General features: G+C 40.3%; 1 protein-coding gene across 4 annotated transcripts in view; it reads left to right on the top strand.

Moving 5' to 3' along the window:
- CCNY (cyclin Y) overlaps positions 1-26,363 on the top strand; it is a 315,204-nt gene that overhangs the window by 244,056 nt on the left and 44,785 nt on the right. For all 4 annotated transcript variants that reach the window (XM_053895290.1, XM_053895289.1, XM_053895288.1 and 1 more), the window contains one exon: positions 12,000-12,034. In XM_053895290.1, coding sequence (XP_053751265.1) covers positions 12,000-12,034 — 35 coding nt within the window. The remainder of the gene's footprint in view (positions 1-11,999; positions 12,035-26,363) is intronic.

Here is a 26,363-nt window from a genome sequence, read left to right as displayed (position 1 = left end):
GGGCCCAGGTGGCCTCACAGCCTCTATACCAAATGTCCTTCCAGCAGTGGAACCGCTTTTCCCCATGTGGCCCAAGAATCTCCTGGACCCCACTCTGCTCCTGGGGATTCGCCCTTCCTACCAGAGCACTGCCAGGTATCAAGCTGCAGAGTTGCAGACTGGGTGCTCCCCTTGTTTACAGTCTTAATGGAATTTAAGCCCTCTCCTTTCTCCTTTCTCCCTTTTTAGTTTAGTCCCTGTGGCTGTTTCCAATTTAACACTTTCTCTCCAGCTGCTTTTGGGGAGGGGTGCTTTTCCCGTATTCTCCACCCCACCCCCTCATTACCCCCATCTCTGTCCTTTCTCCCCCCGCAAAAACCGTTCTGTGCCCTCCGTGGCTTCTCTCTCCCCAAGTTCACCTCTCTGCACTGCGTACCTGCTAAATTCTGTGGTTCAGGTTGTGCAGATTGTTGTGTTAATCCTCAGATCAGTTTTCTAGGTGTGTAGTATGGTTTAGTGTTGGTCTGGCTATATTTCATGGACGCGAGACACACAGAAAACTTCCATACTGTTCTGCCATCTTGGCTCCCCCCAATGTAATATATTTCTAAAAGTCATTTATTACACTGTTATACTTCCATTCTATGAAAATATGGAACTAATTTTAATTTTTATTTCTCACAATTATGAGTATCTAAATGTTAAAAGTAAATTCTGGATTGATGTATCATTATTGTTATCATTAGCCCTTAGTCGATGGAAACAACACAAACATATTAAAATTTTAATGAATAATTATTGAACAGAAAAGTGAAATAATTTTTAGAAAAACATCTCTTACTGAGATGCTTCTATGTAAGAATATTACACATTACTGGAATGAGGTGTTAGTCATCATCAAATTCTTTGTTTTTATAGATGTAAGTGCTGAGGAACTTTGCTCATATACACAAATAACATGGGAATAGTAGGAGATTTGTTATAGTAATATCACTAAATGCTTTCTATTTCATCTGGTTCTTATGTAAAAAAATCTCCAAGTGATTTATCATCCAAAATAATTCCTAATAATCAGCTACAGTTCTGTCTTGTTCTCCTTCAGCTTTGTTGGCAGAAAGGAATTGGAATCCTTTGATTTGCAAGAGAATTTCTCACCCAGTTATAGAAACTTCTCACTTCTGCAGTTTCTGGGAAGTACACCAAAAAGACTTTACCAGACATATAAAAATGACTTTTAATTATATCTGTTGTTAAAGAATACCATTTGCATTTGGTGGCACTGGGTTTAACCTGATTGATACACTCAGGAGCCTTGGGAAAATAAATCTGTGATTCATTTCAGAACCCCTTGTTTGATTCCTCTGACCCGATTGCAGTCTGTATACCCCCCTAAAGCGGCGGTGATCTTCACTGTATTATGTTTTACTGCATTTACATCTCTAAGCCATGTACAGTGAGTAGCCCATAGAAGAAACTCTAATATATGTTGGATGAAACATCCCCATCTGTCCTTTTCCTCTGAACTAATGTTTTTAGCTTCTCTTTTGATTTAAATATATTTTTGTCAGAATGTTCTGTGTCCTTCACATGATCTTGTTGGCAAAGGTAGGCATCATTGTCAAACCAGACAGTCAAATCAGACTTACTTTCTGTCAGAAATGGTCTGATTTCATTTCTCTTCAATTCATGTCACGTGTCAGTACACATGCCCGCGACCACCTTCACTCTTCTGATCCTGGTAAATTTCCAGACAGGGATAATGAAGTATGTGTCTTGCCGGCAGCCTGCTGCACCTTCATGCTCATCCCTGTGCTCCCCTTGGCCTCTCCTTCAGAGCCTGCATCTTTGAAGGAGTCTAAACCTTGAAGAGGCCCGGTGCTAATAGAAACTGTCATCATTGTGTGGTATCTGTAGATTCGGAGCCAAAAGTCCTCACTGCACCCCTAGTAGAAATGTCCACAGGACTGGGTCGATTCCAGGCTGTGCTTTGGGTCATGGAACCTGGATTAAAGGCAGCAGACTCAGTCCTAGTGTCTTGTTTGTCCCCTTTGGTGCCGCTGCAGAGGTCTTTCATGTTGGGTTGGTGAATGCCCAGGATGGGTTGTCATGTCTTTTTTCTGAGACGTGGGAGAAAGGTAGCTGTGAAAGAGGAGGTGGGGATGGAGCCCCTGCCTCACACCTCAGCCATCTTCAGGAGTTCTTTGAACAGTGCTGCTCTAATCCAGCCCTGAGTTTCCTTTGACAAGATCATCTTGGGGAAAGAATTATGAAAACTAGTATTGCCTTACCCTATCTTTTCCTTCTCGTCTGGGGGAGTAGAGGCCTAAGACATATCAGAAGTCCAGAGTAGTGAAATGCCAGTCCATAAGTATGGGGCTGACTGTGATTTTGTTCAGCCTGTGGCAAGCCCCTGCTTGCAGGGAATCATTCTTTGTTCTCCAATTTGGCAGCCAGGGCTCTGGGACTGACCTTAGGCTCTTCAGTGCCATTAGTTAGCTTTATAGTTATGTAATCTCCTGGGTCATATTTTCCTATAAATTGGCAATGATCATAGCTGTCATATTGGTAGATTGTTGTCATGAGGCAATAGGAAGATGTCTTGAACTTCTAGTAAGCACTCAGTCAGTGCTGACAGTCAGTGCCTACTCTTGTACATGTGAAGCAGATACTCGGGTCCCTCAGTGCTGATACCTGGGACTCCCCTGAGCCATCCTATCCCAGGACCTCAGGCAAGGAGAAGCCATCCCCTCTCTTGGCACTGTAATTATGTTTTCCAGATGCGTATTTCCCACCACCTGATAGACATTCCATCTGGCAATCCCACAAACCCCTCAAGGTTGTCATATCTAAATTGGAAGTCACCATCTTTTTTCTCCTGTCTACCTCCTCTTCCTGTTTTTTTCAAGGATAAACCCGTGGTCAGTCTGGGTCCACAACCAGCAGTCCAGGAGCCCTGTGATCAACGTCTTACATCCCATCTATCACCTAGATAGTTGGTATCTCTTCTTCCAGTGTCGTGACCCACAGCTCATATTCCCTTGGTCTGTGACCACTGCCCTTTCTCACCTTCCTGTTTCCATCTCTGGAAGCTGCCAGAAGGAGTTTTCTGGCTGCCAGAAAGAGTTTTCTGAAACACAGTTCCACTAGGACCCCTCCTGCTCAAACTGTCCTTCTCCATCACCCACAAGGGACAGTGAGCCCTCGGCATGGCATGCAGTCATTCCCGTTGGGCCCTTTCTGCCTTCCCTGCCAATCCTCCTGTGCCTCCCACTGTGTGCTCCCACAGTTGCGCTGCTTCCAGTCCTGAAAGGCCAGTCCCTTTGCTCTGTCACACCACAGCTGATGCAGCATCCTCTGTCCTCAGTGCCCTTCCCTAAGTCTGCCTCTTAGGTGGTGCTTCCTGGACATCCCCACATTTCCCCCATTGTGATGGACATTTCCCCCATTCTGATGGACATTTCCCCAAATGTAACATCTCTGAAATCAGGACAGGCAATGGCTTCTCAAAATTTAGTTGGCAGGATTTTTTTTTCCTTTCTTAGTGGCAAATAGAATAAAGGTGTACCATAAAATCAGTGGCATTAAATGCAGTGGGGTTTGTATATTCCCGTATTGTGGAGTTGATTTTTTTTATTGTTGTTTGTAAATAAAGAAATAGTGGGTTGATGTATCCACTAAATTCCATGTTGCTTTAGGATAGAGACTGTTTTCCTCATTTTGCATTCTGTGTACCAAGCACAGAAGCCAGCAGGTAGAAGAAACTTAAAAAGAAAATGTTTTGAACGAATAAAGTAATGAAAGAATGAAGCCAGGGAATCATGATCCATCCTGGGCAGACATGCTACAGCATTGTGACAGTCTCCGTGACAAAGTGGCTTTCTGTTTTATGCCGCAGCATCACTTTCTTCCACGTTTCCTAACTTTAGTAAAAACACATTCATTACTTGAGAGCAGGAGAATGTAGGTTTGTTTTAGGCTTAGGCAGTGTATTTGGACTTCCCCCTCCCAGGTCTGAACTTGACAGGACCATCCCAGCTTCAGGACAGCTCCCCTGTTTCTACAATCATTTCTTGACTTAATGAAGTAGGGTGATGTGGGGACTCTTGGCCATACTAAGCCCTGTAAGTTAAATGGACAAGGGAGGTCTTTTTTGGGCTCTGTGACCCACTTTTCTTGGAAACATCGCCTTGCTCCAGTGTCTGATCTCTTGGGCCTTCCATTCTGGAGAAAGCTGTTTGCACAGTACAAACTCCGCTGAAATCAAATTAGACCCAGCATGTCAGTTTTTCCTTAATATGCCTTTTACTTTATTGTCTCTCCTAACCTAACCTATCTGTGCTTTTCCAGATTTAGTCGTCAGAAAATTGCTTAGTGAGCTGAGACCCAGAGCAAAGGCTTGGGGTGGTAATTCATCCCAGGTGGGGTGGAGCTTCATGCCATCACCACAGCTGTATTCTGTTGTTAGCCTATCGCCCTCTGGCGTGTTGGTAATGATAAACTCTTTTCAACAAACAACTTTCAGCTCTCCTTTTTAAACTGTGAGGACCTTCAGTCTCCCTTCATTTAGCACAAGCTGACCCTTTCTGTCCTTGTCACAGCCCCTCATGTTTGTAGCCTACCTTACATGGTTGGAGTTTGTGGTGAGCTGCTCCATGACAAATAGATGGCAGCTGAGTTCCATTGCTAAGTCTGAGTCAGTCAAGTACCAAGTCAGTCAGTACCAAGAGCAAATAATACCTTGGAAAGATTTCCTGAAGATAGTCTTGTTTTAAAGCACAACCTTCTGGAATCAACCAGCTGCAAGTTTACATCCATCACTGTCTGTATGATCTTGTGCATCTGATCCATATGGTCTTCCTGAACCAAAGTAGATGAGAGTACCTCCTCATGACCTTGTCAGGGAGACCAAATATGTAATCTATCAAAGCTCTGAGTGCAGTACCTAAGAGAGCATAGGTTTTCAGTAGGTGCGGTCCTTATTCTGGGATGTAGGTACTCATTTGCTCACTTGGACTGAGTTTCTTCCCTGACCTCGGTCTCTGCCATCTTAGCATGTCTCAGATGTGGGTCCTTCTTTATGCTGACTGCAGTTCAGTCCTTCATGCTGAACACTGGGTGTGACTGGGAAGAGAAGTGATGACTGACTACCAGTGGAAGAGTGAAGGGTGGTGTCTGGGTTCTGCTGTGCCCAGGCCCATCTTTTTCCGTCTACATTTCTTGATACAGATAGGTCGACCCTCTCATTTACAAGTTGCTTCCACACACCTTGGAAGCAAACCAGGAAGAGGTCAGATAGCAAACAGCATTTGATAGCAGCCCTTTATAAAAACCATACAGAGCACTTTGAATCTCACCTTCAAAAATCAAGTGAGGGGTGTCTGGGTGGCTCAGTTGGTTAAGTGTCTGACTCTGTGGCTCAGGTCATGACCTCATGGTTCGTGGGATTGAGCCCCACGTCAGGCTCTGCACTGTGACAGCACAGAGCCTGCTTGGGATTCTCTCTCTCCCCCTTTCTCTGCCCCTCCTCTGTTCTCTCTGTCTCTGTCTCTCTCTCTCTCAAAATACATGAATAAATTAATATTTAAAAAAATCAAGTGATAACTTCACCACCATGTACCAGAATAGATTTCTGGTAGGTCAACTAGTTGTAGGTTAACAGTGATGCATATAATTATAAATATCTACAAACAGTATAAGTGAATGTTAATCTCATAATGGGGAAGGGGGCATGTAAGCTTGTAAGACCAATAGGAGAAATTGCCTAAACTTGAGAACTTGTGTCAAAATGCATCATAAAAATTAAACCATCAAATGGGAACAATATTTTAATACTTAACGACAAGGGATTAATATACTCTTATGTACTAAAGAATTGTCATACAAACAATGACACTGCTAACACCAACAGAAAAATGGTCAGTATTTCTGTTGGTGTGCTGATATATGTGCACATACATGTTTGCACATGTTTATATATAAATATATTAAAATGCAAAAATGCACATGGCACATCTGTGTAAGTATGTATAGAGAAAAGACTTCCTTTGATACGAAACACACTAAAATACTAAGTTATCTCTGGGTTGTTGGATTATATATTTTTTCTTTATGTTTCTCTATATTTTCCTGATTTAAATTTTTATTTGTATTTTTTTCTTTATACTGCTCTACATTTTCCAATTTTTTTTTACAGTAAGCATACATTTATAATCAGCAAAGTTCTAAAAGAATCCATTTTATTTATATTTCTGTGCTTCTGAGTAAATCCTTTGACCCTCCAAATGTATTCTCCAAAGTAAACAAAACATTTAAAGTTAGTTGGTAGTTTATTAGATGGACACTTGATCTTTGAATGGTTTTCTCCATAAACCTATGGAGAACCGTTACTTTTGTCACCTATTCTGTCTTCTGGAATCTTCTGTTTTCCACAGCTGATCTGCCCTAGATGTCTTTGCAGTTCTTCTCACCTTTTCATTTTTGTTTTATCTGCCTTGCTTATTTAGATTTCACTTTGAATGTAGAGAATGCCCCCTTCCTCTATACTCACGTTTAAAAATAAATGCTGGTGTAGGACAATTCAGAGTGGGCCAGAGTTCTTGGGAAAGGTGCAGGAGGGGCACCTTGTTGGGTACTGACCTCATCAGGATGCCCAGTGCAGGGCCTGTACGCATGGGGTGAATGTTCCTACACAGCACAAATCTGTGCCTGCCATTGGTGTTCATGACTTACATCCCTGGGAGGCTATGAGCTTAGAAAGGCTGGAACCTCAAATCATCTATGCATTTGCCTTCAAGCTGTGCTTTCTAACGGTACTCAATGGTTGTGTTTTGAATTAAGTGAATGATTGAATTCACTGAATTATTGAAAACTGTGGAAATTGTGTGGTAGTCTCAAACTTATTATAAGAAAAATTAATATGAACTTTAATTGTTTAAAGCATGATCCATGCTTACCCACAGGAAAAAAGAAAGGAAAAGAAAAAAAATTTATTTTGAAACAAATTTTTGTGGTCCCAATTGGCTCTGCTATCCCAGCAATCACTTTTACATCTCAAAACAAAATTCTGTAATTCTCTACATTGTCATCAAGGCCTCCCTGTGTGGCCTGCCAGTCCCTCACATTCAGAGTAATTAATAAGCTAAATAATTTTTCTTTGTGGAGTAGTTTAGCTCTATTCATATCAGATACTAATTATCTGTTGTCAAATGGAACTCATTTCATTCAGGTTACAGGCACCGGGGACACTGCCTTGGGAGGGAGGGTAGTGCAGAGAAAGGAGCCTGGGGAACCCAGCAAGCCATCCCTGTCTTTTCCCTTGTAGTCACTCCTTGTCTGGGCCTGCAAGGGCAGCTTCCTCATTGTCAGAGGAAGGAGGTTGGCTTACCTATTTAAGGACTTACTTAGTCCTCACATTTTGTGTCCACTTGCCATTGGGAGATCTATTTTAGAGATGGAACAGGGAAAACCAAGATAATTTTTTAAATGCCTATCTATACAAGAGATTAGCTGAAATTGCATTTAGGTTGTTAACAAATCCTCAGCAATTAGGCTTTTTTTTTTTTTTTTTTTTTTTTTTTTAGAAAATTGTATTCTTGGGGCGCCTGGGTGGCTCAGTCGGTTAAGCGTCCATCTTCAGCTCAGGTCACGATCTCACGGTCCGTCAGTTCGAGCGCTGCGATGGGCTCTGGGCTGATGGCTCAGAGCCTGGAGCCTGCTTCCGGTTCTGTGTCTCCCTCTCTCTCTGCCCCTCCCCCGTTCATGCTCTGTCTCTCTCTGTCTCAAAAATAAATAAACGTTAAAAAAATTTTTTTAAATAGAAAATTGTATTCTTAAAAGTAGAATTTTTCTTCTGTGACATTGTGACAAGGGAATGTCACATAGCAACCTAAGTGAAGTTTTGGCTCTCTCGGATTACAGACTCTGCCATTTTCTCCTCATTTTATCTGGAGAAGACCTTTAATGCTAACCGTAGCGTCTTTGCTGATTTTAGAGGGCTTATTTTTAAAACCTCAAATACGTTTGCTACTTAAGTCATTATGGACTATTTTAATAGCTACTTAAAAATTCTCTTAAACCATCATAGATGGGATCAGATAGCTATTATTTCTTTCCCAGGAAAGTGAGATTTATAATTGACACCAATTTATTGCCTGTTTTTCCAACAAAGCAAAATATGACTATTAGTCTCTCAATTATGTAAGAACTCTGAGGACTCCAGAGATTTTGATTGATAGGTTATTAGTAACCAAAAATATTCAAGTTTAAAGATGATTAAAGCTAATATCAGAAATGAATTGGCATATTGCTTATCCCATTACACAAAACAAAATGTGTAAAAGCCATTTCAATTTCAGAGCTGAGTAATGGCCTCAGTGGTTTCAGATTTATTTTAAAGACAGATTTGGATTTCGGTAATATAATTCATCTTTTTTTGGTGATACCATTGTAAGAGGTTCCACTTATTTTTAGTATTTTTTCTTCTATGGTAGTATCTTAATCCTGCTCCTGCTAGCTTAGGGGAAAAGGAATAATTAATTGTAAGGGCACCAGGGTATCCGAGAAACCTTACAAGTCATTGGAAGTAAGGACTAAAATCCATTAGGAACTAAGGAAGCACCTACCTTCCCCTCATCACTCTCCTGGCTTCCATTCATCTCTGCATGGCAGCTGTGTTGGAGATCAAGACTAACCACCACCCCCCAAAAGTTTTGCTTATTCAGTAGGAGGAGTCATAGCTCTCAAAGTATAGTCATACACATGGCTATGGCTTATTACAAAGAACATATACAAAGCAAAATCAGCACAAGGAAAAGGTGCATGGGCAAAGTCCAGAGGAAACCAGGGACAGGCTCCAAATAGAGTTCTGCAGGATGCACTAGGTTTTCCCAGTGACAACTCGTGACTTGCTGGCCAGGGAAAGTCCTTAGAGATCCAATGCCCAGGATTTTTACTGAGGACTGGCTAAGTAGGCAGCCTCTGCCTAGTATGTACAAAATTCTAGACTCCCAGGAGGAAAGCAGGCATACAGCATAAGCCATATTGTTTGTGTAGTGAGACACTTTTAACAGTTATGGAATGGTAGGAACCATCCCCAAATCCATATTCCCAGGCACCTCTCTTGCAAACAAGCCATTTTAGAGATGGCAGTCAGACCTTCTGTGTTCACTCTTTTCTGCACAGGAGATGCACTTCATCCCGCCCACCCCATACCGTCAGATAAGGTGCTGGCAGTGATGGCTAGCAGCAGCAGGTTCCCAGGAGAGAGAATTAGCCCAGCTAGGAATGGGTACCTACCTGGTTCCAAGCAGTTATGGCCAGGGTCACCTAGTACAAGCATGGGTATTGGGAGTTATTTTTGTTTGTGTAGGGACTGACAGTTGGTTTGGGAATTCAGGAGACACTCCATCACGAACTCAGTCATAGGTATGCATGTGTGGAAAAGCCTCTCAGATACAATGTAGACTTGATTTTGCAAAGGCCCTCTTAGCGGTGGCATCACAAAATAATACAAAATACAAAATAATGATTCAGGCCCTGTGAACCCAGATTTTGGATCAGATTCAGCAGGCCCAGTTGCTCTGAGGGAAATAGGGTAATATGTAGGTATTTATTTGTATAATAACAGTGAGGGCCTAAGATAATTCTGTAATAGATTTGGATACTTTATCCTTGGGTATTTTACAATTGTTCATGAAGTTTGGTTTTTACTATTCTAATTTGAACCAGTTGGGCTTCATGGAAATCTCCTGATTCTTCCCTCAGATTTATATTTGTAGAAGATGTACAAGAAGAGTATATACTTTTACAGTATTCCTACTTGTTTAGTGTGGTTTTGTTTTATTTTTTGGTTACAAACTTTCTTGTTAAAACTTTCAGCCCATACTATTGAAGATTCTCCTCTGTTTTTGATTAATTCTTAATTTTTCCAGTAGCATCCATAAAGAAGCTCTAATATTCCTTGAAGCATGGATATCTTTTATCTGCTGGAGGCTGGGTGATACAGGGCATTAAGGTGACCTTGGAGGCAGTTCCCATAATTGGGAGACACAGAGCCTCTGCACAAACCTATTTCTGGATGCCCTTGGAAGGACTAAATGTCACCCAAGGAATTTGCTGGAAAGCCCATCAGGTCTACTGCCTGTATAGAAAGTGTTTCCAGATCCCTTCAGCCAATGGAAACCACCACAGAAATGTCATCCTACCCCTATGTGGTAAAGCAGCTCTGACTAGATGCATAATAATTTCGTACTGACATGCACATGTGCACACACACATGCACGCAAAGTATGTATGCCAGGAAGTTCAAACCCAGTGCTTCCTGTTAGATCCTGACTTTTCTTTTGTTATGGTTCACATGTGGATGATGCTTCTTTGGAATTAGGTCAGAAGAAACCCTGCAGCCTCCACACTGTGAATAGCAGACACTGTTGTATATGCACTTGAGCTCCCTGTGTGTGTGTCTGGTCTCCAGCATGGCCAGGGTGATTCACAGTCTGTGTGCTGTGCATGTCAGTGGCCTGCAGATGAATTCCTCTGATGCCAAGCGTAGGCACCTTCTCCCAGCAGCATCCTCAGGCTGGTTTTTGCTTTGTATCTCAAATATCTTTGACATAGGAAGAGGGACAGCAGTCATTCCAGGGATATTAGGACTTCTCAGGAAAACAAATGTTTCCTTGTGAATTGAAAACAGAATGTAAACATAGGAAAACATTTCACAGGCCCCTCAGTCAGAGCAGCTGAAGGGCTTTTGAAAACTAGTGAATCTGCATTTGGGTCATGGCCTGCCAAGAAAAAAGTCCACCTCAGATGAGGTGGATTTGTATGCTATTATTTCAGGATACCCTGAGATAGCATTATTGATTCCCAGGGACCAAGGATGTCATCTCCTTGAAGGAGGCCCATTCTTCATATCCTCTGCAGTGACCTACTCAATAAATGTGTCAGCTGACTATTATGTACTCTCAGAAGTAAGTCTTCAGGAAAGAAGAGGCAAAACTCAATTATACTAAATAGTTTTAATAATCCTCTGAGCTCCCTGTCACCCTTCTATATCTTTGGGGCTGAGGACCCCTACTTTGGGGAACACTAACACTGGTGTAAGGAAGGCTGAGCCATTCAGTATAGGCCATGCTGCATAGACAGCAATAGGAGAAATGATCTTTTAGACAGGGCAGTGTTTTTTGTTTTTTTTCTTGGTGGTTGTTTTTTTAATGTTTATTTATTTTTGAGAGAGAGAGAGACAGCGAGTGGGGAAGGGTCAGAGAGAGAGGAAGACACAGAATCCAAAGCAGGCTCCAGGCTCTGAGCTGTCAGCACAGAGCCCAACGTGAGGCTTGAACCCATGAACTGGGAGATCATGACCTGAGCCGAAGTCGGACGCTTAACCTACTGAGCCACCCAGGCACTCCAGGGCAATGTTTTTTTATTGTGACTTTTACCAGCCTTTCTGAGGGAGAGGGTGCTGCAGGATGCTCCAGGAGGCCGCCTAGTGAAAAGCCTGGTTTTTATTCATTAGCACCCAGCACGGAGAGTAATTGGGTTCGGTGATAAAGAGCACCATTGATGTACATTATCTTTCCCTGGTCTTAATGCTATGTTATGGGTATTGTTAAATATTTCACCTAGATTTTAGGGACCTTAATGGGTCTGGTGGGTTAGAAACAAGTATTCTTATTATTGATTAATCATCTTAAATTAATGGATGCATATAGGTTTTGTGAGAAATTTACTAATTAATATATTGTTTAGTTACTGGAAAGCTGTCACCATTCAGTTAATCATAGCTGCAGTTGTTTTGTTAGGGTGCTATACCTTAAGTGGGTGTATGGTTTGCTCTGTTAGCCAAGTTCAGATCTGCATTTGTGCAGGTCACATAGTCTTATAAATAGGAATTGAGCAACTAGGTATGTTGGTTGATGGAAGGATGGGACTGTGACACAAGAGGCCCAGTCCTCTCAACGACCTGCAAGGGGTTGGCATGCAGGCATGTAACATTTCTGTTGCATCTTTTGTCTTCACAGTGAGAGAAAAACGCAAGAGTCTCTTCATTAACCATGTAAGTGAAGCTGTCTCCTTGTGTTCTTCATAATGATTATACTGTGTAAAGAGCTTAAATAACCATGTCTGTAATAGGTGCAGATGGTTCATGTATTTTATCAGTACGCGGAAGAATGTGAAGAATGTTATGATGTACTCACTTTGGTTTGTAATTGGACAAGCATGGCTTGATATTTCCATTGCCCCAAGGGTTTTTTCAGAAGCCCCAAACTGCAGTTGTTCATGGGAAGATGTGTGTGAACAACACCATAGCACATACTATGCAGGTACAAATGAAAGCCGCTTCTTTTAAATTCCTCATTCTCTCCTTCTTCTACCCCAACTCCCAAATTACTATTTTTTTGTCTGTAACTCACTTCTATTTGAATAAACACAGAATTATTTCAAAGAGGCTATCTGCCTCCACACACTCTTTCCTCTCCTCAATTGTTATTTATAGATCCTCTAGTAGAGTTTATGTGTTCTTTTGCTCACAGAAGAATAAACTTGATAACTCTTTAGTTTTAAAAGGATTACAAAAATTCAGCTCTAGACTTTTGGCCGTCCCAAGCTGTATCTCCATCCCCTGCTGGCCAGGCATAAAGTGTCCCTGTGAGCTACTTTGTTGTTCCTCCTTGAGCAGCAGATGCAACTGGCTAGCTACATCTCTGCTCCACTCATCCTCCCACTAACCTCCCCACCTCATGATACCCCAGCTTGTACCCTGCAGGAGTGTGGAGACCTGCCACTTTCCTCTCCCTCCACATAGATGTCTCTTCATTTAGGAAGGAAAACTGTCTCCATGAGGTATGGAATGGTGAAGTAGGTAAAATTTACCAAAATAAGTGTGCTATAAATGCTCATACTGAAAAAAGGAATGATGTATTTGACCTTACAAGGGTTTTTCCTCAAAATTTCTAGACTGTCTGTATGTATTTGTCGATTATGAAGTATATGGCACTGAGGCTGTGTTAAAGAGACTTATAGCTATAATACTGCCTTCTTTGACCTTTAGAAATCTGGAAAAATGCAGTTGAAAAGAAATTCATAAGCTGGGCCCATGCTCTCAAGGGGCTCCATGCTTGGCCATTAGGAGGTCAGTAATTCCTTCTTAGGCAGTGTCAGTGTATATATGCATATACAATGTTCAAAGGGTCAGAGAGGGGGTCTGTAGTTTTTTTTTCAGATTCTTAAAGCATTCATGACCTCTTCCCTGGCCTTCTCAAATTTTGAAGCATCAATATGTAAAGCATCTCTGAAGTTAAATGTTATGTCACAAGGAAAATATATACCTTTCTTTAAAAAAGTGGTATATACCTAGACATAGAAATTTGAGTGATTTGAACTAATTTTATAAATCCTTACTTTTCATCTATTTGCCTGCTGGATGCTCTTGGATACTTTCTGACTCATTAGCACGTCTGCCAAGGGACTTGCAAGGGAAAGAGGAACTGATACTGCAGTCACGCTACCTTTACATTGCAGCTGTATTAAGGTGTTTTGAAGAAAGAGGAAGAACATGCCACCCTGTTCTGATTGTGGCTAGCAAGACAGAGTTGTGCTCTCATAGTGCTAATCTGCAGATCTGTTTTTATATTTTCTCCCACTTAACATCACACTTTGTGTTGTATACAGACATGGCACACACTGAGTAAATATCTCTTGGGCTCAGAATATGGATTAGAGTGGTGGGCTATGTGTTGTAACCCAGCTCAGCCCTCAGACTCTTACTATAAAACCTCTCATATCCTGACACAAGGAGTGAAATCACACAGTTGTTGAAATCTGCTCACATGTACTTGTTCCTGCATAAAAGAAATCTCTGTGCTGTCTTATATAACAGATGACTGTGCAACAGCATGACCCTCCAGTTCATGAATAGACCAGTTGCATAGTAGCATATTGGCTCTGCCTGTGCTGGGAAAAGCCATTGGAATGTGCTATTCCAACCAACTGAAATGTCATTTGAGTGAAATTACTGCAGATTCATTTAGGCTTATAAACCAACTGTGCTTTTCAGATTTTGAGACACTTGGGTGTTATAAGTTAGAGCAGTAGACAAAGGATGAGTCATCATCAACAGTACAGTCTATTGAGTATTTTGCCATGTTTGTGCCAGGCTGTTCTAATTGGTTTAACCTGTTTACTCAGTAACCATGCTAGGTAGGTACTATTTATCATTTACATTTTACAGATGAGGAAAGTGAGGCACAAAGCAGTTAGCCAAATAAACAGTGGAACGAGAATTGGGACCCAGGTGATCTGGCTCCAGAACTCCCCTCTTAGCTCTCATCCCTATATACTGTTTCTCAGAGGATGTTGCCAGTTCTTGCCAGTTCCCATTTGAATGGAGGTTTAGCTTCTTTATCTGAAGTTAGAGATAATTTAATTTTTATGGGATAGTTTGTAGGACTCATTTCTGAATACGGGCCCTAACCAAAATTTGGTATCTAATTTGTTGTTAAACTGTGAAATGATGGTTATTCTTTGCCCTTGCTTATAAAACACTTTGTTTTTTATTTGCTTTATTGTGAGGGATATTGTTTCTTTAATTTCTCCTTCGAGTTTCTGAAGAACCTACTTAGTACATGTTGCTAAGATAATCTACAAAGAGGCTACTGTTCAGGAAAAATGAAAGCAGTGGCTATAGGTAAGCCATTTGAGAATGGTGGGGGTAGTCAGCTCCCCTTCTGGATAATGATGACTTCAGGGGAAATAACTTCCATCAAGTGGAGAAGAATAAGATTTTTCTGGCTCCTAGCTATTGGTACCTTAGTAAGTGACAGGAGTAGACTTTGGGAACAATCTACAGGGAAAGGATCTACAGTTAGAGAATGGAACCCCAGGCTGGAAAAGAGATGGGCCTTTAATTGCCTGAGAAGAGTTAAGACAGTTATAAAGGAATAAGTAAAAGGAAGCTGCTTTTAAAAGAATTATTATAAGTTCTAAAGCTTGAAACCATTTGAGGGTAAAGTTCTCTGGTATTTTGACAGTTAAATTAGGGTGAATTATAAAGATTAGTATTAGAATCATCATCTATATTTTAGATGTAATTAGTATTAACAGTTGTAGGAAAATTTAGTACATTATGAAAGACACTTAGGTTATTAAAAGAGGGTGGGCTAAAGAGCTTTACTTAAAGCTCTTATTCAACATTTGCTAAAGTTTTGGCTTTGCTTTTTAAGGTTAGCTACTTTAATGAATCTTTTAATTAAAATGTGAAAATCTCTGATTATAAATTGTGAGTAGCATTGCAAGTATCTAGAGTCTGGAATCACTTTTGAAACTTAGGGAAAACTCATGCCTTTTACTTTGGTCTAATTTTTCTATGACATCCTTTTGCTACTTGGTGATGGCATACCTAAAGTGAATTGATCATTCTAAGAAGTCTTTAAAAAAAAAAAAAGATACAAAAAGAATGAACAGGAAGTTGAGTGGCTGGCCTACCTTACTCTCATGCAAAACTGTTACAGTATTTGTCTTAATAATGAGACAGGTGATAGTTCTAGGAACTTGGTGAGAGAATAAAATAACTAAAGGGTGTTATTTATCAGTTAAGCAACAGGCACACTTTTAGCTGGACTTGGAGCCAAAAGGATTTTGCTCAAGTCCTAGACCTACCACCTGATAACTTGGGGACCTTGAAAAAGTCTCCGTCTCATAGAATGGGTCATAATTCCTGGCCTGCCTGACTCAGATGATATAATAGAAAGGAAGGTGATTTTCAAACTAATTTTAACACTGTATAAATATGCTGATGTTATTACTGTTACTGTCTATTAGAGTATAGGTAAATTCTGTTTAATTTTCCAAGTTCAGTATCAAAACTGATGAAAGTCTGGTATTTTGAGTATGGATATACTGTTTTCATAATTGTTAAGATCAGAGTGGAATATATTCTATTCAACTTTGTTTGAGAATATTATTGTAGAGAGTTCACAGTCCTCTTAAGTAGTAGAATTCTGAATTGATTTCTGCCTTCTAGCTTTCTGCCTTCTAGCTTTGAAGATCTTATCTTTGGGATAAGAGTAGATTCCTTCTAAAATGTGTCTCTTCTGGCTATACTCTTCATCTGTTAACCCATAGAAGCCCAAGAATGAAGTGAGTTTGATTCAGGAACTGAAATTTTAAAAATTCTAAATCTTGTTTTGCTTCTTTGGGAAATTTGCTCTTAATATAACACAAACTTATTGACTAACTGTTATGTTAACATCAACACAATATGCTTGGACAGTATGAAAGAAGCCTCATTACGATTTTAATCTCAGTAAGAATCTAAAAGTCCGGGAAGATTAAAGAATCCAACTTACATTTTGAAATAATTTCAAATTTATAGGAAAGTTGTAGTAATACAAGAGTACAGAATTTTTACAGCTCACCAAGGGAACCTTAGATACTCTGGTTCTTACACACTCGTTCACTTGACACAGAATGCTGAAGTAGTGGACACAGTTTGTTATATTCTCTCAGGTTTCTTTTAGAGTGTCTAGAAATAATAATGGTGTGCATACTGATAATGTTGAGACAAATGAGAAGTTTGTGTAGGATGTCAGGTCTTTGAATGTCTTGGTTATGTATATAGAGCACCTTTTCTTGCCCTGTTTCTTTCATGTTTCTTCCTACCCACCCTTCCCTTTCTTCATTCTGTTACTCTAGTTGTGTGGCACAAGTAAAGTGAGGCTTGTAAAATGTAATGCTCTGTACAAATATAGCTGACAGGTGGAATTGCTTCCCTGGTGCCTTCCTAGGTCGTTTTGAAAACTACATTATCCTTGTTAAGACAAGTGAAGGGGTCACTGAACCAGTGTTAGGCTTTGTCCTAGAAAATTCATGGCATGTTGTCGGTGGGAGTTGCTGTGTTTGAAACCCTGATCTTTTGTATGTACTGTTAGGATCTCATCTGTGAATAAGCCAGCACAAATTCTTGACCACGGTTACCTGGTTTTCATATTGCTTAGACATTGCTATATGGACAGAAGGAGCTGTTCTTATAGGACTTCAGTCTGTGACTTCCTAGTTCCTTTGTTGTCATTCACTAAGGGTAGAGGGGGCACAGCTGTTGCTCACGTGAGCCAGACAGGCACCCTCTTACTATGCCACTTTATTTTTCACTTCCTTGCTCTCTTAACCTGTTTCAACTTCATCACCTTGCTTAGGGACTTCTGGAGTAGAGAAAGCAAAGAAAAAACATGAAGTCTGAGAATGAGCAAGGACTTTGCCAGAAAAGCCCTTCAAGAAGCAGATTGTCTTTCCTCTTACCTTTTAAGCAGAGGTTCCCACTCCAGCATCTGTGTGTTACAGTCTGCTCTTATATTTTATATAAACATTGTTATATATATGTGTGTTATATAAAGTTATATGTGTTTTATAGTTATATATGTTATATAGTCATATAAGCACATATAACTTCTACACTTTTTTTGAAAAAATTCAAACTTCTAGAAGTTGTAATAATAATACAATAAATTCCCATATACTCTTAACCCAGATTCACCAGTTTTAGGCCAGTGTTTTATCACTTTCTACCCATCCTCTGATCATTATCCAATATTATTTTTTCTGAATGTTTGGGAGTAAGATTGTCTGCATTATTCCCTTTACATCCTAATACTATATTGTGTATTTCCTAATACCAAGGGTATTCTCTGTATAACTACAGCGTTGTTATCAAAATCAAGAATTTGGAGCTCCTGGATGGCTCAGTCAGTTAAGTGTTTGATTCTTGATTTTGGCTCAGATCATGATCTCATGGTCGTGAGATCGAGTCCTGAGTTGGGCTCCACACTGGGCTTGGAGCCTGCTTGGGATTTTCTCTCTTCCTCTCCCTCTGCCACTCCCCTGCTTGTGTGTGCGTGCGCACACTCTCTCTCTCTCTCTCTCTCAAAAAAAATAATAATTATGAAAACAAAAAACAAAATCAAGAATTTAACATTGGTACAGTTCTTTTTAATTAACTAGCCATAGTCCAACTGTGTTAAGTGGCCGCATGATAATGTCCTATGTAGCGTGTTTTTCTCCGGTACTGATTTCAATCCAGAATCACACATGGCATTCAGTTGATATGCCCCTCAATGTCCTTTAATCTGGAGAGATCCTCAGCCTTTTCTTGTCTTTCATGGCATTGGCATTGTTGAAGAATACAAGGCCAGGTATTTTATTTTATTTTATGTTATTTTTAACAGACTGTTTCTTATTTTGGATTTGTGTGAACCATTTGCAGCCAGACTACTTCATGGAATCCTCCCTTGTCCTTCTTAGTGCTTCAAATCTAGAGACACAATATCCATCTGACTTCATTGGTGATGTTGATTTTGATCACCCTGCAAGATGCTGTCCAGATTCTCTACCATGTATTTAACTGCTTTTCCCCTGCCAACTATTAAGCAGTCTGTGGGCCATGCAAACATCCTTCTCCTTATCTCCATCCCCAGATTTAGCATCTATTGATCATTCTTGCTTGAACCAATCCTTATATTTTGGTTGGAAAATGCTAATTTTCCAGCCCCACTGCCTCCTCCCCATTTGGCAGTTGTCATTCTGCTCTCAGGGGAGAGGGCTCTCTTCCCGTCCACCCATTCTGCCATCCATCCATCTTTAATATGGACTTCTGGATTTCTGGGTTTTTTTCAGTGATTTATAGCCATTCCTGTCTTTAATTATTTTGATGCTCACATTTCCCTAGATTTGTCTAGTGGCAATCTTTCCAAACTGGCTCTGTGTTCTTATGGCATGCCCCTATCATTTCTTTCTCTCTTTCTCTGTCTCTTTCTTTCTTTCTGGCACCCTCTTGCCAAATTTTTGGCACAGTAAGATATTCTAAGCTCATTTTGTCTTTCCCTGGGTCCACCCTGGAAGTAGCCATTTCTCCAGGGAGCCCTGATTTGTTTTTTCAGCCGCAAGCAGTATTAGACACCCGGATCTAGACTTCATGTGTTCTCATTGCTGCTGTCAGCATTTCTAGCTGGCCCACTCAGCAGACATATCTAGGAAAGAGACATTTTAGAAATCATTAATTTGTACTAATGCCTTAATTTCCAGTTCTAGTCCATCCTATCAGGTTTTTTTCTTGCTTTTGGTTTTTGACTATTTTTTCCTTTTGTGAAAATTTATTTATTTAATAATTATTAATTTAAAAAACAGATTTATTGAGTATACTTTACATGTCATAAAATTCACCATTTTAAAGTATACAATTTAATGGCTTTTAGTATATTCATAGAGTTGTGCAACCATTACCACAGTCAATTTCTGAACATACTTATTTACCCCAAAAGAACCCTTGCACTCATTGGCAGTCACTCTCTGTTCCTCATCTCCCCCCAGCTCCTGGAAGCCACTATTCTGCTTGCTGCTTCTACAGATTAGTCTGTTATGGACATTTCGTATAAATCTAATCATACAATATGTGGCCTTTCATGACAGACTTCTTTCACTTAGCATGTTTTTAGGGTGCATCCATATTGGAGTGTGTATTGGAACTCCACTCCTTTTCATGGCCAAATACTGTTCCATTGTGTGGATAGGCCACATTTTATGTATCTAATCACCAGGTGATGGACATGTGGGTTGTTTCCACCTTTTGGCTATTACCATCAGTGCTCCTATGAACATTCTTGTACAAGTTTTTGTGTGGACATGTATTTTCATTTCTCTTGGGCATATACCTAGGAGTAGAATTGCTGGGATATATGGTCATTCTATATTTAACATTTTGAGGAATTGCCAAACATTTCAGAGTAGCTGGTCTTTGATTTTTAATGTTGTATTTGTGGCCTTATGGATTCAGTTTTAAACTCTGATCAACAATAAGCTATTTGTTTCTTCAGGTTACAACTTTTATTTTTTAAATTTTTCCTAAAAGAAGAAATGACCTTCTGAAGCCAGAAATGTTTTTAGCAGTATAGCTGCTTTCATTGAGAATTCTGAAGGGATGTTGCTTAAGAACAACTTGGTGTAGCAAGAAGACTTTATTAGGAGTCAAGTGGCCTGAATTCTGATTGTTCTGATATGCTTTGTGATGCCTAGTTCCTGTCTGACTTGGGGAAATGCTTTGCTTCTGTCACCCATAAAGAGGAATGATATCGCTTGTCTCCCAGAATTGTTTCCCAAGATAGTTATGAATGGCAATGGAGATAGGATATGTGTGGACCCTTAAACAGTTGCGTTGTGCATATTTGCACTTCTGCGACAGTTTTCTAATTATGTAGAAGAGCAAGCTCAAACCAAACAGGAAAGAAACTTGAATTTCTTACATTCTGAGGTAAATGTATATTCTTACATTTTAAGACCTACATTGGATGAACATCCACCCTACTTACCCCCAATATTCTGGAATATGCTTGTTTCCCACCCCACCCTGCCCCAAAAAGTACAGCCTGGACTATATATGCCATTGCATTTAAGAAATTAAGTAACAGAAAAATATTAGTTGGAAAATGAACCTCTGTTTTTTTTGTGGCTGCAGCAGTAAGTAAACCCTGTGCTTGTTGGTGTGCAGAAGCCTCCTGAGGGAGCAAGGGGCCCCTGCATGGCCCTCAGTGCTGTCAGGGAACCCCTCTACGTCAGATGATGCCAAGCCTAAAGGATTATAGTTCTGCATTTTGCCTCACAGCGCCAGAACTTTAATGAGAAAAAGTACTTCCCATTGTAGAGTCAGTACGCTGAGCCATAATAAAGCTGAGATTTGACCTGGGAGTAAAGTACATTATGAATGTAATTATTTTGTGGTGACAGCATGCATGACTCACAATAGAGCAAAATTTGACCTCAGTGTTGGCATTTGCCCAGTTTTTGTTCTTGAGATCCAATGTTGGTTTATTTTCTGCTTTCATAAATTAATGATTTTGTCTGCTTCTGTTCTTAATTCCATGGTTGTTTGCTTTTTCTTCTCATCTTTTAGTCTTTCAGAACTTATCGTCTTTCCCTGCTATAAAAATTGATCCTGCCAAAAGCTGTTCAGTCTCCCCTTTTTTTTCCCCCATGGAATATTAGTTTGTTACTACCTTGAGATCAGAAATGAGGAGTCTTTGTTTTGTTTGTTTTCTTCTTTTGTCATTGTGTCTGAGGCCTGTGGTGGTATTGGAAGGGCTGGTGGAGTTCTCTGTCGCAGCCCTGTTCTTGGCTGTGAGTGCTTCTGTGCTCTTGGATAAGTGCCCTGAGTTTATATGAACTTGGGAATTGTACAGAATGTCCTTGTATCCACTCTGTATTGGCTGTGACTTGGGTAATGATACTTTCTTAACCCAGTGAGGAAACTATCACACTCTGCCTTCATGATTTTGTCAGACTATCTGCACACCGTGAGTGTTCAGGTGGTGGCAGGTGGTGGCAGTGGCCACCTGTCTCTTTGTCCAGTGCTCCTGTGCTCTTCCTACACATGTTTGCACACATTAGGCCTTCAGTTAATTCTTAATAAAGGAGTAATGGTGCAAATTTCATTTCTCTGTGCTTTGAGAATCTAACCTTCTCAATCAAGGTCATGGTTTGCTCTCCTTAGGATTAAAAAAAAATGAGGGAACTTTCATTTTTATATCATTTTTTTTTCCAAACTTTTCCAACTTTTTTCCCCTGCTAATACTACCTCATATTTTTTAATGCTTTTTTTTTTTTTTTGACCCTTAACAAAATCCTAAGAAGGTCAGTTTTGTCCAGCCACTGAAAATGGGAAGTTAAAGCACAGAGATTAAGGAAGTGTTATTACATGACTTCATAATATTCATTGATCATGTCCATGTGCTAAGCATTCTGCATATTGTCCTGGTAGAGCCCTCACAGTACCATGATGAGGGGTGGGTTCTGCTCCCCGTATTTCACAGATGAAGACATTGAAGCATATGGTGACCTTATAACTTATTGCCCAAACTGGGACTCTACTGAATGTGAAAGGGGGTGCTTTTATTGGTTACTCGGGGACAACAGGGGCAAACTAGGACTGTCCCCAGCGAGTCATCATCCTATGTAACCAACTTGCCCAAGTTTACACAGCCAATCAGTGGCAGAGCTACATCCTGAACTCTAGGCTTTCAAACTCCGACAATAATCTTGCTTCACCTGTCCTGGAGTGTCTCATCCACATCAAGCTAATTCCTAGCAGGACTGCAGGAGAGCCAGGACTTTGGCCCCTTTCTGCCAACCACTGCTACACCACAGTATGTCCTGAACATGTTATTATTTCACTGTCCAGTGCCATGAGCCCTTGCCATGAGCTCCTGTTTGCCAAGTTGTTAATAAATGGCACTCTCCTTTCTGCTCTTGGTAGGAACGCATGGACTTTGGAGTCAGATGTGGCTCTAAATGTGGCTTTGAATTCTGGTATCTTAGATTTGACCTTGGAAACATGACTTAATTTCTCTGACCTCCTTTGATTTATCTGTAAAATGAGAATTCTGCCTGTCTTGCTAGGGGTTTGTGAGCTGTAAATGAATACATGTAAAGTATCCAGAATACTGTTGGCTTTTATTTCATGGCCATTAAATAAAAGTTGTTGTTGTTACTGTCATCGTTTAATTATGCCTAAGTGTAGTGTACATGCAAGGAAGAAGTGAGTGGTGACCTGGGAAGATGAAGAGATGATAAATGTCCTCTTCCTGCAGTGGAGAACCTCTGAATCATTTAAGCAAGGAGGTGACATGATCTGATTTGCTTTGTAAAAAGATCACAGTAGCATCAGAGGAATACTGGTTTGGAGAGAAATGAACCTAGAGGCAGGATGGTTTTTGCAGTAATAAAGGTGAGAAATAATGGAAGCCATTCATACGCCGGTTAATGGCTGGAAAGATGTAGAGGAAAATTCTTTTGAAATATAGTTTGGAAGTAGAATCAATAGTACTTTTTGCAAAGATACCAAAGGAAAGACAAAATATTCCTGAATATTTTGTAGATTTCTGGTTTTAAGTCATCATAATTGACTGGAAGAAGAGATTAATTTGCCATTTGAGGTGCCTACGAGGAACATTTATGTGGAAAGCTCAGGAGAGAGGCTGGGCCAGAGAGGAGAGATGTGGGGCTCAAAGGAGAGCAGGAGGAAGTTGAACTAACAGGAATAGAGCAGGACCCCCTTGGGGGGAAAGAACACAGGGAGGCTAAAAGACAGTCACCTTCCACTGAATTGAGAGAAGCTGAGTCCACAAAAGGGGACTGAGTAGCCAGAAGGATAAAAGGAGGCTAGGAGGGAGCTTGGGATGGAAAGTACTCATTGTGGTAGAGCTTGGAGTTCTTTGTGAATGGGTATTATGTGCGGAGTGTGAGCCAACTTTTAGAAAAGTTGAAGAAGCTGAGTCATTCACTAGCCCCAGCCTGGAGGGTATTAGGTCTTTCACTGGAGGTGAGTGAGGCAGTACTATAGGTTCATTTTCCAGGGAAGAAGAAGCAGTAAGGTGAGTGGGTGTTTGCCTGATGGCCTCTCAGTTTTCTGAGATGCGTGCTGCCTGCGGACAGGAGCTCAGGGTGAGGCAGCAGACAGAGGATCTGAGAAGGTGGTGAGGGGGGGTTGAAATAGTTGGGAGAAGAATTTCTGGTCGTTGTGGAGGGTCCAGTGGAGATCTTATCTCTGGACCCCCATTTCTCTTTGTCCTGCATTTAGATTGTGTGTGTGTGCACGTGCACGTGTGTGTATATATCTTTGTATCTGACAGACATCTGATTGGAGTTACGGAAAAGGATAATCTCATTATTTGGCACACATGATAAGTCTTCAATAAAATCCTCTTAAATATACAGTCCAGCAATTGTGTGTTAGTGGATCTTGGTAGAAGTAATAGGTTATTGGTGTGAATAGGTGGACTAGATGTTCTTCTTTCCATTCTAAACTTTTATTCTGCATATTTAGTACTTAATTTGTAAAATACACACTATTTCAAAGACAGTAACTTTTATTTCTCAAAATACTTTGAACATTAGTTTAAAACTTATTTCCTTAAAATCCATAATCGGCTTCTTGCTAACTGGACTGTTCTCTGCTCCCCTTCCAAGCAGTTTATGGTTGGCATTATAATATCTGATCTCTCACCAAGACAGCTGTCATTCTTGGTACTGTCTTTCTAAGCCAGCTAACTATAATGCTATGCCCTTCCTTCTCTAGTAAAACACTGTATTTGTCATTTTCTTCTATATACTTCTAGTATTCTAATATGTTAACAGACATTAGCATAAAAAGCATTCCTATCGCTTTCTTTGACATGTTTAATGTACTTTTTATTTAACGAGTACTATGTGCTGGCCCTGCTCTAAGCACTTTACAAATACTAACTCATCTACTCCTCATAATGACCTGTAAGGTAGCGTCTGCTATCTTCATCTCTGTTTTACAGACAGGGACAAGGAGGCACAGAGAGGGAGGCTAAGCAACTTGCCTGGCTCACAGAGTTAGTATGGCCATGTCAGGGTCACACCTGGGGTTGTGACCCTAGCACCTACCTGTCCTTTCACCTGCTGCTCTCCAGTGCACCATGGCCGTAGGATTTATGAGGCAGGACTAGAACCTAAGGGGAAGAGCTTATATGTGCCAAACATACACGTCTACAAGCATACTGACTTTTTAGAATCATGGGACAAATAAATTAATGTTAACTTTATATTATGTTATGTAATACTACGACTGCACTCTGTGCTTATGAAAAATATTTAACAAATTAGAACACAGTTTTCTGTGAATGTCCATGGGTCTCCGATGCTTCAGAGGCATTGCAGAGGTCAAACTGTCCGTGTTGCAGGACGCACACAGTAGTGGTGCTGCATGTCAGAAGGTGGTGATGCCCGGGCTGGTCTCTTCCCTCTGCTACACAGAACAGTTCAAAACAGAAACCAGAGCAGGAAAGCAACCCCAGAGTCAAGAGCTTTTCTTCTACAGGCTTCTAATTATTTCAGCTTTTTAGTGATGTGAATTTCAGATCCAGAGAAGTTTGCATTTTCTGAATCTTGTAGTCCTGACAGTCAACAAGTGACTTAACACCCAAATGATATTTTAGAGTGATGAGGCACCCTGCAACTAAAAATCTTTATAACTTAATACCTAGGATTTATTTTCAATTTGGAAATCGTGATGTAGTTTGAACGCTTGGTTGATGTTCCCCTGGCAAATTGAGGACTTTGGCACACCAACCCTGAGTGCTAGGAGGCTGTGCTCTGTGGTGCTGGTCTCGAGTTAACCCTGACTGTTAGAGACTGTGTGTGCCTGCCCGTGGGCTCGTGGAAAGGGGTTTCTTAGACTATGAGGGAGATTGTGTTCACCTGAGTGCATCTCTCATCTCCTCTCATCGACTCTGATGCTCATGCAATTCCCCTCACATTTTAATCTTGTGAAATTTATGTCAGAGGGAATAGTTGAAACTACTCAAAAAATAAGTTATTATTGTCCTTTTGCTTCATGTTTGGAATTATACCTAAAATTACCCTGTTATCTCTGAAAATTCATTAATACATCAATTAATTACTGAATTTTGGTGTTAAACATAATATCTGTTGAGATTATTGTTTGTGGTAGATTTTGCACCCATGAGGAAAATTTCACAAGACCGTAAATAGCTATATTACGTTCTGAGTTTAATAGTGTGTCTTGTGTGACTTAAATGTGATTGCTATAAGAGCTTAAGAAGAGAAAAAGAATTTTTAGTGCCTTTGGATTGTCTTAATGAGAATGTTGTGATTAACTTGTTGGATGTGAAAATGCCATTTTAAAATTGACATTCTAATTGTAACTTGATCTTTGCAAGTTTTCTTTGTGCCATTTCCTTACACAGGCACAGAACAGTGTGAACTTAAGAAGGAAAGCCCAAGAACTGAATTTCCTGACTTTGGTTATTTCCTTCTGACCCACATGCTATTTATATAAAACCAGTGCTAGGGAGGCTTATAATGTTTCAGTAGTGCGGTGCCCTCTAGCTGTGATTGAGGGAACTGGATACTTCAAATAGTGACTATTACCATTTATAGTTTAGAGGGGAGATTCTATTTATATCATCGTTTTTGTATTTCTTAGGCTATTGCATATTTTCATAATTTTATTGCAAAGAAAACCTTATTAAAAGAAGTAAATTTTAAAGTGTGGAATAGAGCATTTGGTTTCTGATTACCTTTAAGCCTCCTTGTAAAGTGTGGTCACTGAGGACTTTGTTGCAGTTTGGCAGTTGAGGCAGACAATTTTATTATCCCTGAGGGATTATTTGTATTGGTTGCTGGAAATGCCACTTGGACTGTCAACATAGCACCAGGCAAATGGGAACTTGTTTGGGTGATTTGATTTTTTGTTCCCCTTACTTGCTTTTGAACAAGAATTATCTGGAGTAATGTCTACTAATCATATTGCCAAAAATCTACCTAGTATTCAATTAGATGTCATCAGTATATGATAA

The sequence above is a fragment of the Panthera pardus genome, unplaced genomic scaffold, assembly GCF_024362965.1.
Source record: "Panthera pardus isolate Hobbes unplaced genomic scaffold, ASM2436296v1 HiC_scaffold_6, whole genome shotgun sequence".
NCBI classification, from domain to species: Eukaryota; Metazoa; Chordata; class Mammalia; order Carnivora; family Felidae; genus Panthera; species Panthera pardus.
This window is presented reverse-complemented; position numbering and strand designations above follow the sequence as displayed.